Source organism: Alternaria viburni (assembly GCF_023758015.1).
Source record: "Alternaria viburni strain BMP 2772 chromosome Unknown scaffold_19, whole genome shotgun sequence".
In the NCBI taxonomy this organism is placed as follows: Eukaryota; Fungi; Ascomycota; class Dothideomycetes; order Pleosporales; family Pleosporaceae; genus Alternaria; species Alternaria viburni.
In genome coordinates, this window is record NW_026055788.1 from 141,943 (window position 1) to 157,176 (window position 15,234).

Sequence of the window (15,234 nt, forward strand, 5' to 3'; positions counted from 1 at the left end):
TTGGAATGTCAAAGTTATTGGGGGCGAAGCGTTGAGTTCCAGGTGAGCGAGCTTTTGTGCACAATAGGGCAGGACCTCGATTTTGGACATCGCGATGCGCACACGTCAGATGTTACTATGGCTGCTGTTCCCATCCAAGATAAGAGCACATGCCATGATTGCCATTAAAGACGTACGAGCATTGCGCGTACAATCTCGTAGATAGACGAGTAGACCCACGATATCCCAGCTCTAAGTGGTGACAACTCAAGCATAAATTAAATGATGCGCAGAGCACGCGCATCGCCCTAACCCGGTGCCCAGGCGACCAGCGACTGCACCCTGAACCGGGGGACGAAGCTACCCGACCGATCAGACTGCGTCAGTCCGCGGCATAGCAGAAGCTATGGCCAATAGCGTCATACCTCAACGATCATCACTGCAGCTTCCATGGACACACAGGACCCTTGATCGTCTCTGCCGCGTGGTTTCGCGGGTCATCTGCTTCGCCATCGCGATCTGCCCCTGGGGCTACCGCTACAGTCAGGACTATGTTCTTGCTTCCAGCATGCGGGGGTGGATACCAGCCAACCTTGATTTTTGAGCGCACTTTCTCAACTCTACTTTCGCGCTACATGTGACAGGACCGTCGCTCAACTACAACCACCACCAACACATGCGCACGAACTTTCCTTGAGTGCCTGAACTGGAGAAATCGGAGCAGAGCTGTACTGCGACACATATCCAGCCAAAACGCCAACATGGCAGACAAACTCGGGAGTCTGGCCTGGAGCGGTTTCAAACTTGGGTTTGGACTGTTCAGCCTTGCCGGAGTATGGACCATGGCAGTCATCAAGAACGGGGCGCTCTGGGCGAAAGATAGCGACGAGGGGAAGCGCGCGTTGGCTGCTGCGCAAGAGAGTTTCTGGGGTCTTGACCGAGAGCCTCTACCAGGTTTCAAGCATGCCTTCTACAAGACCACCAACGGTACCCGCCTGCACTATGTCGTTAACCAGGACACCGGATCATCACCACCGAAGAATGTTACCATCTTTCTACATGGTATGTGTTCTCTAAGCAAAGTCATGCAGGTACCAAACTTCAATGGACTACGCAACTAACAAAGACCAGGATTCCCCGATTCTTACCTCATCTGGCGCCACCTCCTCCAATCCGCTTCCCTACAAAAGGACTCCATCCTGATAGCCGTCGATCTCCCTGGCTATGGCGGCTCCGACAGTCTGTCCGCATACGGCCCGAACGAAATGCTCGAGGTGTTGAGCGAGTTCATTGTTGGCATACGAGAGCAGTTCCTGTCGGAAGGCAAGAAGGTAGTGGTAGTGTCGCACGACTGGGGTGCGGTCATTGCTGGCCGGCTGGCTTCTGAGGCACATGTCCTGGCTGACCACTGGATCATCACAGGCGGCGCCGTCACAGCTCTACTACACTCGAACGCGACGAACAGGATCTTGTTGGCGAAGCAAATGCTGAGGACATGGATACACTCTCCGTTCAATTTCCGTCTGCTGAAGAATGGATTACACGCACTCGGCCCTGTGGCTGGACAGTTCCGAAGCTCTTTCTACATCTTCGTATTCCATCTACCCTGGCCTCTTCACAACGTCTTTGCGACTTTTGGCAACTACTTCTTCCTGCGTGTTCTCCACCAGTTCGGCAAAGGCACACCGAAGAAGGGCAAGGCTCCTACTGTCCTGGAACCTACGGAAGCTGCTGAAGCAATGGCAATCTCTACTGGCCCCAGCAGTGCCCAGCTAGACAAGGCGAACGACAAGGGTGAACGATACGGCGAGTCTGTCAAGAGCAGAGTAGGCGACCGCGGCATGTCCGAGAAGATCCACATCTATCGCGACAGCCTGGCTTTCGGCAAGTGGGAAAAGTCGCTCGAGGTTACTGCCGCGCTGTACAACATCTCCTCTGAAGCTGCTTCTTCGCAGACCTTGTCCGCATCAGGCACCCTGTCCAGCATGGCACCACAAGGCGCACTGAAGGCCCCTTCGACACTCATGATGGGACAATTTGACCCTGCATTCAATCAACGGCTCTCGTTTGATAACGCTCGCGATTACCTAGTCAAGGGAAGTCAGGTCGTGATCATCAAGGGAGCAGGCCATTGGTGAGTCCACCCGAACACCCCTATTGAGGCTACACTTGCTAACATTATACAGGCTACCCCTTGAGCACACAGGTAGGCGTGCGATAGAGAAGACCCTGCAGTGGGCGTTGCAAGGCGTGGGGAGCGAGACGATACCCTTTGAAGCGATGAGCGATGTGCGCATTCTGGAGGCGTTGTAAGAGACAGCACGAGTGAGATGTACGATTAGGTACCAGAAGAATTTCACAGTGCTCTTCAAGATTTCTCACAGTGCCCTCCAAAATTTCAGTGACTCTAATACAGCATTGCTCTTTCCCAACCTGGAGCGCACAGTCCTGAGTTGGCTAGGCTTGGCAGCTACAGTAGATAACACCACTCACCTCTTCGCCACTTCTTCACACCCTTTGCCTTGATTCTAAACGATTCAGGATTTCGGTGAGGAGACCACATCATACAGATCTACGAGGCTCACAATTACAGCAGTGAACGCGAAGTCTTGAGTGCAGACAGTCTGCGCGTTAAGACAACCCCAAGGTGGGCGCTCGTCTACATCGTCCGCGCGATAGCTCATTGATCATTCTGTTCTACTCAAAAGCTGACACGGCTCACAGATCTCTCTTCGTCGCAACTAAAGCAACATGGACGATTCCAACACCAAACCGCCTGCTACCTTCCATGGCTGGTCGCGGCTTCCAGATGAGTTGAAGGTGGAGATTTTGGCTCATAACCTTGATCAAACCAACGGGATTGATTCGATTGCACACTCTCGTGTTTTCGCAGAACAGCTTACGTCCATCATCGGCACTCGGAACCGCGAATTCACCGCACTCGCTTTGGAGACGTATTATATGCGAAACGTGTTCCAGGTTACTATCGAAGAAGACATAGATAAGAGATGTGCACACGTGCAACATCCTCCGGCAGCCTATGGACACCTCATTAGGAGGATGGAAGTACTGGCGTGTACCCACTACTTGTATTGGATGCTCCCAAGGCTTTTAGTCACTGGAAGTTCGGCAATGCGTTGCATTCTCAGCCGCAGTCCAAAGTCGCCGCTCGGAGGAGATGACGCCTTCGATTTGTTCGCCCTGTTGCCGCACGATTACATCGTCTCGACCGTCTGGCAAGCAAACTTCATGCATCTACAATCACTGGCATTCAGATTCGAATATCCGATGCAAAAAGAGATTGCTCTGTTTAAACGCCCTGGCGAATGCGACCACTGCGGGCTCGCTCCTATTCACGTCGAGAAGGTCCTCACTGCGGTACAAGGGTTGCACATCGCGTTACAGGCCGCGAAGACGACCATTGTTTTCGCCTCGACCTGTCCTTGTCTCACTCGTCTAGCCCAATTGCTTGCACGAATGGCGACAAAGTCGGACAAGTGAGAAGGAGATAGCTGACAACAACGCGTTCATGTCAGACACCACTAAAGATGCTTGAGAAGATGAGAGACGCCCTCATCAACGTCAGCTGTCATCGCATTTCGCCCTGTACCACAAGCCTGGGATCGGAATACATAGATTGACAAATAGCCAAATGCACATGCTAGTATGCACAAAGAATCGAAAATGCTACAAAACTCCAAACCATATCCACCCTTTCAAAGACCATCTGTCCCCTGTCTACTAACCCCAAACATGGGCACAGCACTATCACTAATACCCTGCACCCGCTCGCTGACCCCACTTGCCTCCATAGCCCGTGGACTGCCCATCGCAGGTGTGTTACTAGGCCAGGCCCACAGTGCGTCAAAGTCAATCTGCTCATCTTGTCCGCTCTCCTCGGAATGCAGACTGGGCACGCGCGTTGCTTCCAAAGCAGATAGATCGAGCATAGCTGATAGTGAGGGCGCTCTCGAGGCCGATGTATACGATGGCGTGGCCATGTCTACCGGCGGGGGCTCTTGTATAGGAGACAGATGGACACTAAAGTCTTCTCCTGTGGGAGCAGGGCTGTTCTGAACGCTGCCATGGTGTTGATTTTGACCGAGATTGTGGTGTTGCTCAGAGGCTTGATACGTCAGTACCGGTTCGTTGATCGGCGCTGTCTGCATGCCGGGATATATGTGTACAGGCACTTGATGGAGTCGTGGTGTTGCATCCATTGGGTTTGATGCGCGCGCTAGATCGGGTGCCTGGGGCGCAGAGTTGCGTTGTTGCTGCGGCATCTGCCTGCCGTAGAGTTGTGATGCGATGCTGGGGAGTGTCGCATTACTTGTTGAATCTTGTCGCCGGCGTAGTCGTTGCTGTGCGACGACGTCTCGGAAAGAGCTCAGGATGTATACTAGACGGCTTGCTTGTTGATCGCTCTCAGCGCAGTAGTTCATGACGTTAATAGCATTGACAACGCAGTTGTCCGTTAGCTCGATCTGGTATAAGCCGGCGAAGTCGCTGGCAAGGACGACAAGAGTTGCTGCGAAGAGGAAATAGATGACAGCTGGGTTGCGTCGGGACAGATAACCAGCCTCGTAGGCGTTCTGTATGAGCAGAATGGTATGCACAGAAGCGATGACACACGCCTCGCTGAATCGCTCCATGCGGTGGAAAGGGCGTGGCCCTCTCGATCCAGGTTGTTCGACATGCCGCTGAGTCTCTTTGTTGAGTATGTACAGTAAGAAGGGTCGAGTAAGAAGTATGACGGAATGGCAGTAGAATAAGTTGACGTGCAAGATGGCCACGCCTTGACTGGGCGAGGCAGTCGCTGCTTGTCGCCATTGCAAGATGGGCGTCAGCAACCGGGGCCATGTCTTACATATGTCCGATATTTCTTGGGCGAGACGAGTGCTGATCTTGCGTTGCTGGTACACCCTCCGCAAGATGACGCCGATGACTCTGCAGCTTCGAACGGTGGCTTCCAGAGCAGGCGGGCCAGTCTCGTTGAAGTCGTACACAGTCTTTGCACTGAAGCTCCATGACTGGTTGCGAACACTACTGTCGGGCGGGCGGAGTGTATCTCCTGAGCAGTCGTCTTCCGATATGGCCGTCGGACGGCCAAGAGAGCAAGAGAGTAAGCGATCCATCACGAATATCGACCGCCAAAGGTCCTTGCGCTGTGTTTGTTCTTCGGGGCTGAAGATGACCATGGTCTCTTCTCTGTGGAGGCCGAGCGCAAGTGCAGACCGTACTGCCATCCCAAGTAAAGCAAAAGCCGTGTTGCGCTTGCTTTTGGCCAACATGTAATATGACATGAGAAGCAGCGCTTGGACAGACCAGAAATCCTGATCCTCCAAACCTGTCATCGGATCGTTCATGTTCCTAGCATTTAGATAGAAAGCCTCGGCTCTGTCGAGGTGTTCACTGCGAAGTTTGTCGATTATCAGCGCCTCAGGGCTTCCTGAAAGTGGTGTCGCCATGGTGAGGCCGATGGCGAAAACGAGGTTGAGCAAGCATGACCAAGATGTATCGACAGATAGCGGATCGGAGTAGCAACGCTCTAGTTTCTCAAGAAAAGAGTCACGTCGGAAGACCTGCAACAAGCCGTGGGTATTGACGAAAAAGGCATCCACCAGCACGCGTGCCGTTCGCTCGTCTGGGAGTAGACTCGACTGTCGATATCCCAATGGAAGTGAGTACTGGCCTTCGACTATCTTGTGACGACGAGGGTCAGTTGTAAACGGTGACGGGCCGGCTACCGTTTCGACCATCATCCGGAGGAGCTGAAGAAACGATAGGGTAGCTGCATCGCCAATGTATATCACTCGACCTGTTGGATCTTGTAACATGCGGCTCTGGCTTGGAAACTCCGCCACTTCATCTGTGCCATCATTTGGAGTGGAAGCGTGTGTCGGAGTAAGCCGGTCACTGGTGTTATCATGATTGACAGCCAGACGATCGATTGAGCTGTTTGCATGCTCTATACTGGGTTTTGGGCCTGGAGACTTGAACGGTACTTCTTGGTTGACACTGAGTGTGCGTGTCAACAAATTTGGATGGTTACCAGAAGACGTGCGGTTATGTAACGAAAGTGGCGTTGTCTGTGCGTGCTCGACAGCCGGAGTGTTTACAGTACGGTTGTCAGTTGGACTATAAAGTGAGCAGTCAGCGGAGGTATGCTTCGGAAAGCGTCTAGGCATAAAGCGATAGACAACGCTTTGGAAAAGTGCAGAATCCAATGTATTTGGCAGAGTGATGAGATGCGAGATACTTACATCGAACTGTCGCTGTCATTGCCGCTCTCAATTGTACGTCTCTTTGCGGGTGGTCGGTCCTCGCCTGGAGAATTCGGATCTCGATCCGCGTATATGCAGGTAAACTTGCGCTATCTAAAGTCAATACATTGCAGTATGCAGTTGGGATGGGGGCCTAACCTTATCACATGTGTTGCAGGGGCAGAAGCCGTTGCACTGTGATCTGTCAGTCTCGTATGCCAACTAGAGAGCATAGTTGCACGTGTCCGCGAGTCATCTTGCGAAGGAGCCCATGCAGATACTGTCCATGATTACAAAGCGTTCGGGTGAAGCATCGCCCAGCCGGACTGTTTCACGTTGTACAACAGGAAGGAGCCGCACAGCTAGCCGATGGCCTCCCGCAATGCCTCCACACGGCGATCGGTGAGCATGTCAACCTCAAGATGCTAGCGTAATGGCATGCAAGAACTAAGTTGCAGGTCGTGAACGTCGACAGGGGTCTGTGCCAAGTGCATCTGTAGCCGAATGCGAAAAACGTCGCGACGCAACAGTTGAGAAATTGAACTGACCTTCTGTTTTCTCCTCTTGCAACTTTCGCACGCCTGAGCGGTGCGCTGTCGTTGGTCTGCGACGCGTCAAATTAGCCGTGAAGTCGCCAGTACGAGCGCAGACGAACCTGGTGGGACCTTGGGTCGCGTCATCACGGTATCGACTCCGCGGGTAGTCGCAGTCGTTATCACGTGCGAATCCGGATGGTCAATGCCTGGGAGTACATTGCCGACGCGACGGATGGATGAGCTGGTCGGAAGATGCACTCGTGGTAATGATGGAAGCGAGTCATGGAAGTCCCATAACGCTACGCGAAAATGACGCGGAAAAGGGTCTCCGCAGCCTTCGCCGTCTGTATTGATGAGAGGAAGACGATCACAGTAAGATCCTGATGGCCTTGCTGATGAAATTGGGTGACGAGTCCCTCGTGGTTGTCGCGAAGCTGCGAAGCTTGGGCTTCCCACTGTTCCGAAAATCGAGTAGCGCTGGACGTCTGCCGATCGTCATGAAATCGGCCTACAGACCCCAGCCCAGCCCGCCTTTAGACTCATCCCGTTGGTATGCATGCAGGACGCTCTTAGCCGATGCTGATAGCAATGGTCATGACCGCATACGGTCAACAAGCTCGACATGCCGCTAATCAGCTTTTCAACGGCAAAGCCGTTACCACGCAACCTTACCTCGGGCCGTCTTTGGAAGGGCTACGAGTATTTACCCTGAGATTCCCTTTGCTACAATCTTGTACCGTCCTATTTTGTCTGTACATTCTTCGAAATGGCGCCATATCTAGGATCTGACAATAGTCACCATCAAAATGCCACGCACGCCAACACATTGCTGGCGGGAACCACGGCAGCATTAGAACAATTACTCACCAAGGCGAAAGACAATCTGCCCAAAGAGTCGCTGCCACACATCGCCAATGTCAAATTCTCGACCGCAAACACCGGAAGCCCATACTTTCCCAGCCCACTGAAGCAAACAGAGGCCATCTCTGCGCTCAAGGCGGTTGAAGCAGGAGTTGCATCTGCCATCGCCGATCTACAAGATGCTCAAACGCCACGCGGTATCGCTGTCGATCTCGAAAGAGCCACAGCTTTTCTATTCTCTACCTATCTAGCCACGGTGGGCGGGTTCGATAAATCGGACCCAAGGGCTAAGAAGCTACTTAAAGGTTGAACTCACTGCCTCAGCGTGGCCGACGATTAATACTGACCAAGACAGACACCGACTTGCTTCAAGCACAATCTATCCTATACCGCAGACTATCCGCAAACCTCTATCAGACCAAGAACCCAGGAGAATACTTTCACCTTCATGGATCTCTTGAGGCAACCAAAGCGCTGAACATGATCGGTCTCGAAGGATCACGGCCTGATCTGACAGACTACCATGAATGCATCAAGGTCATTGAGGATCATGTCAGTCGATACACTGTCGATCAGCTCGAAGAGATGAATAAAGACATTGGACAAGCTGGTGTGACATGCCTGAAGTGGGAAGATTTCCAAAGGACCCCACACGGACGTACACTTCTTCAGCAACCGCCTTGGAAGGTGGAAACTCTCGAAAGCGAAACTCCCGCGGCGCCTTTTCCGTTCAAGTCATCAAACACGCCCAAACCACAGATTCTTGCCGGTATCCGCGTTCTTGAACTGTGCCGGATCATTGCCGGGCCCGCTATGGGTCGGGGGCTCGCCGAATACGGTGCTGAGGTCATCAAAGTCACATCGCCGAACCTCTCCGACGTACCTTTCTTCCAAGTGGATGCAAACATCGGCAAGCATACCACCGACCTGAATTTGAAGGACCCAAGAGACCGTCAGACCTTCGAGGAGCTTTTACAATCGGCAGATGTAATTTTGGATGGCTATCGACCCGGAAGTCTAAATCGTCTGGGATACGGGCCCGAGCAGCTTCTTCGCCTTGCCAGAAAGCGCGGCAAAGGCTTTGTCTACGTTGCCGAGAATTGTTTTGGTCACACTGGGCCATGGTCTTCACGTCCAGGCTGGCAGCAAATTGCAGACTGCGTGACGGGTGTGGCATGGGCGCAGGGTCAAGCAATGGGATTGAGTGAGCCTGTTGTACCACCTTTTCCTATGAGTGATTATGGAACAGGATGCATGGGCACCATCGCTGCACTAGTTGGACTCCACAGACGAGCAAAGGTTGGTGGAAGTTACCTAGGTACCACGTCGTTGGTTCAGTACGATATCTACCTACTACAACTTGGACTCTACGACGACCGGATGATGGCGGAGCTACGGAAAGAACATGACCAGGAGTTCTTTCAGTTGCGACACCACGATTCGGTCGATGAAGTTGGAAAGAGAGCATTGAAGACAATGAGACGAACGCACCCAGAGCTCTTCGAAGACCGACACATGCAGGAGTGTTACAGCAAGGGATTCAAAGCCAATGTCAGGACAATCCGACCCGTGGTCAGCGTTGAAGGTTACTGGAACGGCTTCCTACGCAGCTCTCGTCCCAACGGTTTCGATAAGCCTACTTGGGAAGATTGGGAGATTGATGAAGCCTTATTGCAGACTTGAAGAGGCCCAGCCATTGTTGCGTCATAGATCTTTCTCATCTTACCTTGTCGTCTTGAATACCCAAATTAGCGTTGTTGCACCTGTACATCACGTCCTCCTTTCATTTCCTATCTCGTTATCATCAATCGTTTTTTTCAGCATCTCCTTGCTGATATTCCTTCACGACCTTGAAGGCCCAAAATCGCGCCTCGGCATGATGTGTATTGTGCCCCACATCGCCCCACAGTGTCGTCGGAGTTTCCCAGGCGGACTGGTGCAGCTTCCGACATGCCACTGCACGATGTAAGCACACGTGCAATGCGTCTGGTACATCCTTACGGTACCACCGGTTGAATATGATGTCGCTATGTGTACCGTCATGTCGCCTCGTACGCGATGCTCAAAGTAGGAAGAAGGCCCGGTCGGGGATGATACCTAGGTACGCTAGGACACGCCTTCCGTCGCGAAACTAGCTAGGGATACAGTCGCTCAACACCGAGACGGGCCGCTAATGCTGGGGAACGACGCCATGGGTCAGTGGAGAAAGCCTAGAAGAATTCTGCGTAACATTACCTCGGTGTACCCGTTGGCTCTCATTACCTAGGCATTGGTAAGCGGCGCACGTGCTACGTGGGACAAACGTGGGGTGCTGAGGTAAGGACCTTGCCGTCATCTCAAGCTTACTCAGGATCCCAGGTACTCTGTAGCCACGAGCTAACCACGGTTAGTATCTTTATACGATCCATGCTCAGACCATTTGCAGGCGCACAAATTGTTGAACCGAGGTGCTTGCGGGTTGATTACATTTTGACTTTGCTATAGTGACGAGATTTGGCCGACGATGGTACCAACTGGATGGACAGTATGTTCATCGGACAATGCCTACATTACCGCTCTTTGTACCGTCCCGGATTCAACAAAAATCACTCTTCGGCCTTTGATGCCGCCAAAGTCATGCTTTGCTACGAGCACTTTGTAACTCGTTGACCCTGTATCTGTGTTTTGAGCTAGCTTATGTACGGTGTGAGAACACACAGGTCAATCGGATATCAGCATGATTTCAAACTAGGATGTTGAAACAGGCGGTGCTATTGGCATTGCGGAACTCAAACGCCATGATTCTACGACGGCATTTGAAGTACGAGTACCGATCCTGGCATACACCGGCAACCGGCGATCACCAGAACACTCGTACAAACCTTCGAATATGCCGGCTCGAAGATAGGACCGACAGATGTACCGCTACACTAGCTAGACTATGAGCTTGACCAGTATCCTAGCACTGCCTGAACATCATCATCATCGTTTCCAAGCTCGCGAGAATTCTCGGCATCTCTAGCTTAACGGTCTCCATGACACATACTCCGAGCTTGTGAGGGCTCCACTTCACTGCAAGGCTAGATATATCTTGCGTTCTCATGTCTCTTTTGCTCTTGCGTCCGTCACATCCATGAATAGCTGCAAGAGCTAGCCATGCAGAGCCTGCTTCTAGCTTTGTATCGCAACCGTTTTCTTTCCTTGCTCTATAGGTTGCCCTTATTGCCGAAGGCTCTTCTACGGTAGTAGATATCTGTCATCTCGTCTTCGGAGTCGCTACCGCCCTGCTGGCTGGATTGCGCATGGCAATCCGTTGCCGTAGTCAATCGCCGCGGCGCAGCCTCCAGACTGTCACTCACCGGGCCGCCGTAGTAAAGAGGCTCTGCATAATCCTCCTTATGTCTTATGCGAGGGTGATTCGAGTTGCGCGTACTTGGGCATACTGGCGATCGAATTGAATGACAGCTGCTGCGGGGGCCGTCGTCCGCCATGAGTTAGGTCTCACCGTCGGTTGGTGAGTGCCTCTAGGCGCGATGAGAACGGACGGCAGCCCGAGCACTTGACCATGAAGCAGGCGACCTCATTAGCATTGAGTCGAAGATCGCTCGCTGAATGTACCTTTGACCCAGCTTGAAGCGCCGCCTCGTCGCTCATCGCAGCCCCAGTCACTACCTACCTAGGTAAGCCGAGGGCGGTGAACCATCTCAGTGACGCAGCAGCAATGGAGAATTAAGATACATACGTAGGTATAGATAGCCAGAGACTTCATGCTATCCTGAAACTCCTTTCACTTGCACGGTCACCTTGCGGTCAACACTATTAGCTTTATCATCTAATAATACAATACAGAGTCTCTAACTCCTGCAAAGCAGCCCTATAAAGTATAATTTTTGTAAAGCGACTACTTATACCCCTCTAACTTATATATATAGCCCTTTTATAATTTATTATAGCTTATTACTACTACTAAAGAGAGTGTAAAATGCTTCTTTTTAGCTATGCACGCTCTATATTTAGCCTTAGTAGAGAGGGCGGGTATACATACTTCTGTAGCTGGCCTACCTATTCACCTGCGTAGCTTAGCCTATTACCTAGCATGGCTACCTTGTTAGAAGACCTTACGTTCTTAGGGAAGGCTTTACTTACGAAGGAGCTCACATTATTTTCTCTTACAGTCTCTCATTCTTGCAAAAGAGTAGTTTCGACTCCGGCTGACGATCAACTGTCATCGATGGGTCGCTGGCTACAACCAAGGTGAGCCACAGGGCGCCCTGGCGAGACTTGCAGCGACAATGCCGCAATGTGTACGCTAGTACGGATACTCTCATACCCCGAACGTTCATATTGGCACTTCGATTTTCGTTCACGGGCGTGCTGTCCCCGGCTAGCGTTGCCGTGGTAAGTGGTTGCCTGGGCTCAACCACAACAAACGGTCACTCAACCACTACATTCCCCCTCCACCTGAGCAACTCCAGCCGACGCAGGCAGCCCGATGATCTGCCGGCCAGGCGCTAGTAGAGCATCACGTGACGCTAGCGCCGCCAAGACTTGAGGGCTTACTTAGTTTGGCTACCTCCACGTCCACTACCATAACGCCCAATGGCCAACACATCAATTTGGAGCTCAGGTACCTTTTACCAAGTTTCAAGCTCTTTCTACCTCATCATCCTTTAGCCTTGACCTTCATCACTCTGGTCTATCATGGCAACATACATTCACTCATTCTACCTTGGCACTTGGTATACTTGAACACTTCTTCAACACCTTCGACCTTCTCCAGTACTACACCATCACATCATGTGAAGCCTTGCTTTGCTTCTATCTTCGGATACCTTCAGGCTACACCATCACATCTTCCAACTTCAGCCATCACCATGTTGGTATCCATCAACTCTTCACTGGACGTTCATGTCGACTTCACTTCCACCAAGTGCCAGCTGCTATAGCCTAGAAGCTTTCAAGGTTTGCTTCTATCCCCTCTCCGTTGTTCACTAACATGTCTTCTGACTTGTTCAGAATACATAAAAGTAGGTTCTTCCTTCTTCCTTGACCATCCTTTACTGACCTTCACCAGAACAACATCAACAACTTCAATCAACTCCTTCTTCATCGACATCCATCTTGGACATGCTGGACTTCCACCTCACCTCACTTCACTTCAACTTCAACTTCAACTTCAACTTCATCATCACTTTGGATCTCCAGCATGCTCCTTCGCATACGACAAAGCTCAAGAACCGATCGGACGAGTCCACCCATCATCGACTGAACCAATCTGCGACTACGACAGATTGCTTCGACTCTCCTTACCGACCGCGGCGCGCGACAATGATCAGATCGAGTGGTTGCGACGGGTGAGAGACCCTTACAAGATTGTGTTGTGCTTTTGGAGCGCTTGACGGCTTGTGGTTGTGTCAGGAGGACTGAGGGTCAATGACAACTTGGTTGTTATACCTGGCCTACAACCACTACTGCGGTCTTGCGCACCCTGCTTACATACCACTGGCGTGCCTCGATGGGGTTCTGGTTGGCTTCGGCTGATATCAACGTGGTCACTGTTCGCAGAAGCATCCGGTGTGTAAGAGCTTTGGATGAGATCCTCTGCCGGTTGTTGGATTGGCGCACACTCGGCTGGTCAGTTTGGACTTGAATTGGTGGTAGGAGGTTTGGACTTGGTGGTGGTGGTTCTTCATGGGCTTTTCGATCTTTCATGGTCTTGGTGGTTTGAGCAAGGAATCTTGTTGGTCTTTGGGTGCAAGGAATGGCTTCTGGGCTGGTTTAATTCAGTGTTGGTTCTTCAAGGATATCTTCAAAGGGGTTTGGTCGTGGTTGGAATCTTTGCAGCACTTCATCAAATCAACATTTTGACTGCAAACTTGATCTTCTCTGCCTGTGACTAGTCTTCTCTTCCCACTTCCTCAAGTGTTAGTTGTTGCTGGACTACCTGTTGCATTGCGACAAGGTATATGGCCTTTCCCTCTTGCTCCGCGTTATCGCCTTCAATAGCTATTACGCTCCCTCCGCTCGTCGCCTCATCACCGGGCCTCGCCCCCAATCTTCCCATCTCCACGCCCCAGGACCCCGAACATCCACTCCCCAATCTCCTGGCTCTCTTCCGGCTGCACAGGATAAAGATGACCCTGTTCCCAATGCCTCACCACACTCTTCCCCTCACCCACCTCATACCACCCATCAATCAGTCCCTGCCCCGCCCAGTTCCACTCATCCTGCAGGCCCTGAACATGGAAAGCCGGCAAGCTAATCTTCCCCTCCATCAACTCCTTGCGCTCCTCCACACTCATCCCAAACGACGAGACCGCTGCATCAAGCGCCGCAGACGCAGAAGGCGGTATCAGCGGCGGCGGATACGACCCACAAACACTGAGACCAAACTCAAAATCCAGATACGCAAGCCGCGATACATCGTTCCCCTTCTCAGCGAGTGCGCGCCGGATTTCGCAGCCTTTGAGGAGCCCAGCTACAACTTTGGTGCCTTGGGAGAAGCCGATGAGACCGACGACTTTGCCGCCGCTGGAGGTGATGCGCTCAACTGTGCTGCGGACGAGGTCTTCGACTTCGGAGGGCATGGCGGTGGTGGAGTTGCCGGCTTTCATGTCGGAGATGGTGACGCTGGATTGCATCCAGCGTTTGAAGGGCCCGCAGCCTTCGAAGAAGGGGAGGATGCCTGGGCCGGGTTGGGAGGGGAATGGCGCTTGGGATCGTTGTTAGCATGGGAGCGCATTTCAAGGGGTGGGAAGGTGGGTGGAGATGGGTTATGCATACCTTCCAGACTCTCGACTTCGAAATGGTCTTTGATCACCCTCATTAGTCTTGCTAACTGGATTGTGTGTACGGTCGCGTTGCTTCCTGAGCCATGGAAGGCTAGCAGTGTAGGCTTCACAGGTCCACCCATTCCTGCGAGTTTAGGTGCTGTGCTGGGTGTCATGTACGTGCTGTTTTCTGTTTGTGCTGCCATATTGGCAAGGTGTGGTGTAGACCGTGGTTCGAATCCACTCAGGAATAGTCCCCCGCGAGGCTATCTATATCTCTTCGATGTTTCCCTTGGCTGTCTGCCTGTAGAAAAAGAGGTGCAGGGTCCGGTGCTGTTTTTCCAAATGGTGGGGGCGGGTGTTTGTTTCTTTTCGTTTGTTTCAGCGCGACACGTTAACTCTTTCCTTCTTCTCCTCTTTCTAAACTTGGATCAACAGTCAAACTTGTAGGTTTCGTTAGATGATTCCTGTACATGGGTTGAAAGGCATGTGCTTGGTAGACGTGGACAAGTGGCTGCTTATCGGGCCGTAAAAGTCGTCATTCGCCAAGGACGTGTATATCGCTCGTATGAGGAAATAGAGATCTAGGACCGTCGCATTAGAACTGAGTTGCCAAAAAGTATCGTTGACAAAGAGGAACGTGTATGCTGAGGTACATGTCTACAAGCGGGATGTAAGGTCAAGACAGAGGATGCCTGCCCAAGTGGGGTCTAGTCAGAGGCGAGATGCGCCCATAGATTACGCACGCGTTCGCTCGTCGCATGGCTCATAAATTGAGAGCACCCATTCATGATGCGTCACTCATTGTTTGGTTTCTCATTCCAGTCTGCTACTTGGCAATCGTTT

The 15,234-nt window shown here is 51.9% G+C and overlaps 4 protein-coding genes across 4 annotated transcripts; 2 read left to right on the plus strand and 2 right to left on the minus strand.

The window, feature by feature from the left end:
• Positions 1-740: 740 nt before the first annotated feature.
• On the plus strand, positions 741-2,292 carry J4E79_008158 (uncharacterized protein; the record flags this gene model as incomplete). Its single annotated transcript, XM_049357017.1, has 3 exons — positions 741-1,041; positions 1,111-2,113; positions 2,166-2,292. The coding sequence occupies 3 exons, from the start codon at positions 741-743 to the stop codon at positions 2,290-2,292; spliced, it is 1,431 nt and encodes a 476-aa protein (XP_049208381.1).
• Positions 2,293-3,695: 1,403 nt separating this feature from the next.
• Positions 3,696-6,922, minus strand: J4E79_008159 (uncharacterized protein; the record flags this gene model as incomplete). The annotated part of the gene is made up of 5 exons (XM_049357018.1): positions 3,696-6,117; positions 6,243-6,352; positions 6,402-6,437; positions 6,791-6,846; positions 6,898-6,922. The coding sequence occupies 5 exons, from the start codon at positions 6,920-6,922 to the stop codon at positions 3,696-3,698; spliced, it is 2,649 nt and encodes an 882-aa protein (XP_049208382.1).
• A 622-nt stretch (positions 6,923-7,544) lies between these two features.
• Positions 7,545-9,322, plus strand: J4E79_008160 (uncharacterized protein; the record flags this gene model as incomplete). The annotated part of the gene is made up of 2 exons (XM_049357019.1): positions 7,545-7,944; positions 7,995-9,322. 2 exons carry the CDS (start codon positions 7,545-7,547, stop codon positions 9,320-9,322), a joined length of 1,728 nt encoding a protein of 575 aa, XP_049208383.1.
• A 4,331-nt stretch (positions 9,323-13,653) lies between these two features.
• On the minus strand, positions 13,654-14,594 carry J4E79_008161 (uncharacterized protein; the record flags this gene model as incomplete). Its single annotated transcript, XM_049357020.1, has 2 exons — positions 13,654-14,330; positions 14,402-14,594. 2 exons carry the CDS (start codon positions 14,592-14,594, stop codon positions 13,654-13,656), a joined length of 870 nt encoding a protein of 289 aa, XP_049208384.1.
• Positions 14,595-15,234: the final 640 nt, after the last annotated feature.